The 2809-nt window shown below is 56.6% G+C and overlaps 1 protein-coding gene across 1 annotated transcript; it reads right to left on the bottom strand.

Annotated features, from left to right (window-relative positions):
• Positions 1 to 1540: 1540 nt before the first annotated feature.
• On the bottom strand, positions 1541 to 2522 carry LOC147645284 (olfactory receptor 14A16-like). The gene has a single exon (XM_086874772.1). The coding sequence runs from the start codon at positions 2520 to 2522 to the stop codon at positions 1587 to 1589; it is 936 nt and encodes a 311-aa protein (XP_086730898.1). The 3' UTR covers positions 1541 to 1586.
• Positions 2523 to 2809: the final 287 nt, after the last annotated feature.

Genomic DNA, 2809 nt, shown 5'->3' with positions numbered 1-2809 from the left:
CATCCCATCTGCCCAGGCCAGCACAAGAGCCCTGGTCTTGGGGCCCTCAGGAGCTGCTCCTGCTCCAGGCCCAGGGCCCATCCCAAAGCTGGGATAGCCAGAAAGCTGTGCCCATTTCTGTTCATTCCTGTTCTAAGGAGGACGGATCCTCAGCCACCTGGAGAATGCTAATGAATTTTGCTACTCCAGAGGCCACCTCTTCCTTGGGCTCATGGAACCAAAAGGCCCCTGTGACACTGCAGGGCCTTGTGGAACCATGCAGAGCATTGTGACAGAGCAGGACCTCGTGTCATGATGGGGCCCTTGGGACACTGCAGGGCCCCATGGAACCAAGGGGCCAGTGTTGCTCCTCAGGGACTCACGGAATGAAGGAAACTTGTTTGAAACTGTGGTGCCCTTGGGACCAAGAGGCCATGGTGACACTGTGGAACCAAGGAGAGCATTGCTGCACTGAGAGACCTCATGGAACCAAGGATCCACTGGGACACTGCAGGGACCAAGGATCCAAGGGACTTTGTGATGCCAAGGGGTTCCATGGAACCAAAGGGACACTGTGACCCTGGGAGGCCTCATGGAATCCTGGAGACCATTGTGACACTCTAGGGCCCCATGGAACCGTGGTGACACCAGGTTGACTGGGAGTGTTGATGTGCTGCAGGGTATGAGGGCTCTGCACAGGGAGCTGGACAGGCTGGATCCAGGGCCCAAACCCAACAAGGTGAGGTTTAACAAGTCCAAGTGCCGGGTCCTGCACTTTGGCCACAACAACCCCTGCAGTGCTCCAGGCTGGGGACAGAGGGGCTGGACAGCAGCCAGGCAGAAAGGGAGCTGGGGCACTGATGGACAGCAGGCTGGGCATGAGCCAGCAGTGTGCCCAGGTGGCCAAGGAGGCCAATGGCTCCTGGCCTGGATCAGGAACGCTGTGGCCAGCAGGATCAGGGCAATGATTCTTCCCCTGTGCTTGGCACTGGTTGGGCTGCTCATGGGGGTTTTCTGTGCTGAGCTTTGGCCTGGCCGTGTTCTTGAGAGAGCCTGGGCAAGGAGCCTGGAGCCCCCAGGCCCTGCCCTGAGGCGTCAGCGCTGCCCCAGCAGTGCCCATGGCCTGTCCCTGCTGCAGCCCCGGCACTGCCACCCCCAGGGCTGTGCCCGGCCCCGAGAGCACTCAGGCCCTGCAGCAACACCAGGGCCAGGAGGGCAGCGGGGCAGTGGCACGGGAGCAGCACTGGCAACACCAAGTGCTGCTGCTCCTGGCCACAGCTGCTGTGCCAGCACTGATCTGCCCCCAGCTCTGCTCACAGACACTGCTGCTGCAGCTCCAGAGAAGGGAACAAAAGGGGCATCTCTGGAGAAAACTTTGCTGGGAGATCCTTTAATTCCTTTAAAGCCACAAAGAGAACAGCTCCTCATTGGCACTGTGCCCACAGGGAAAGTGGGGAGAATCCAAATGAGAAATGGCACAAAAAATTACATTTTATTTTGGACAATTTACAATAATAAAACAAAGAAAGAAACCTCCAAGACGAAATCAACACGAAGTATCAAAGATGACTTTTATTACAAATGATTTGCCGAAACTGGCCAGCAGTTTAATGTTTCTGAAACCATCCAGTCATCAGTGTCCACACTGCAGCCTTGAGCTCCTGGTTCCTCAGGCTGTAGATGAGGGGGTTCAGGACTGGAGGCACCACTGAGTACAAAACTGACACTGCCAGATCCAGGGATGGGGAGGAGATGGAGGGGGGCTTCAGGTGAGCAAATGTACCAGTGCTGAGGAACAGGGAGACCACAGCCAGGTGAGGGAGGCAGGTGGAAAAGGCTTTGTGCCTTTGTCCCTGCTCAGAGGGGATCCTCAGCACGGCCCTGAAGATCTGCACATAGGAGAAAACAATGAACACAAAACAACCTAAAGTTAAACACACACCAACAGCAAGAAGCCCATGTTCCCTGAGGTAGGATTTGGAGCAGGAGAGCTTGAGGATCTGGGGCACCTCACAGAAGAACTGGTCCAGGGCATTGCCATGGCACAGGGGCAGGGAAAATGTATTGGCTGTGTGCATGAGAGCAGTGAGAAAGGCACTGGGCCAGGCAGCTGCTGCCATGTGGGCACAAGCTCTGCTGCCCAGGAGGGTCCCGTAGTGCAGGGGTTTGCAGATGGACACGTAGCGGTCGTAGCACATGATGGTCAGGAGATAAAATTCTGCTGAGATGAAGAAGAGAAAGAAAAAGAGCTGTGCAGCACATCCTGTGTAGGAGATGTGTCTGGTGTCCCAGAGGGAATTGTGCATGGCTTTGGGCACAGTGGTGCAGATGGAGCCCAGGTCAGTGAGGGCCAGGTTGAGCAGGAAGAAGAACATGGGGCTGTGCAGGTGGTGGCTGCAGGCTACGGCGCTGATGATGAGGCCGTTGCCCAGGAGGGCAGCCAGGGAGATGCCCAGGAAGAGGCAGAAGTGCAGGAGCTGCAGCTGCCGCGTGTCTGCCAATGCCAGCAGGAGGAAGTGGCTGATGGAGCTGCTGTTGGACATTTGCTGTGGCTGCACATGGGGACCTGTTCATGAAGAAAAAGAGCAGTGACAAATCAGGAGAGACTGGGACTCACCCAGCCTTGTTCCTGCTCTGGGAAAACCATCACCCAGGCCCTTGACTGATCTCCAGCTGTGCTGTCTGAGTGTGCCAGGAGCAGCCAGGCCCATGCTTGGGGGCTCTCCAGGAGCCATCCCTGCCCTGCTGCCCTGGGTTTGTGGCCATGCGGCAGAGGGACAAGGCTGGAAATTCAGGGTATATTCAGGGGAATCAATCCTAATGCAGAAGG

This window comes from Cyanistes caeruleus, unplaced genomic scaffold (assembly GCF_971803275.1).
Source record: "Cyanistes caeruleus unplaced genomic scaffold, bCyaCae1.hap1.1 HAP1_SUPER_30, whole genome shotgun sequence".
NCBI classification, from domain to species: domain Eukaryota; kingdom Metazoa; phylum Chordata; class Aves; order Passeriformes; family Paridae; genus Cyanistes; species Cyanistes caeruleus.
The sequence above is the reverse complement of the archived record's forward strand: the minus strand, read 5'-3'. Positions and strand labels throughout refer to the sequence as shown.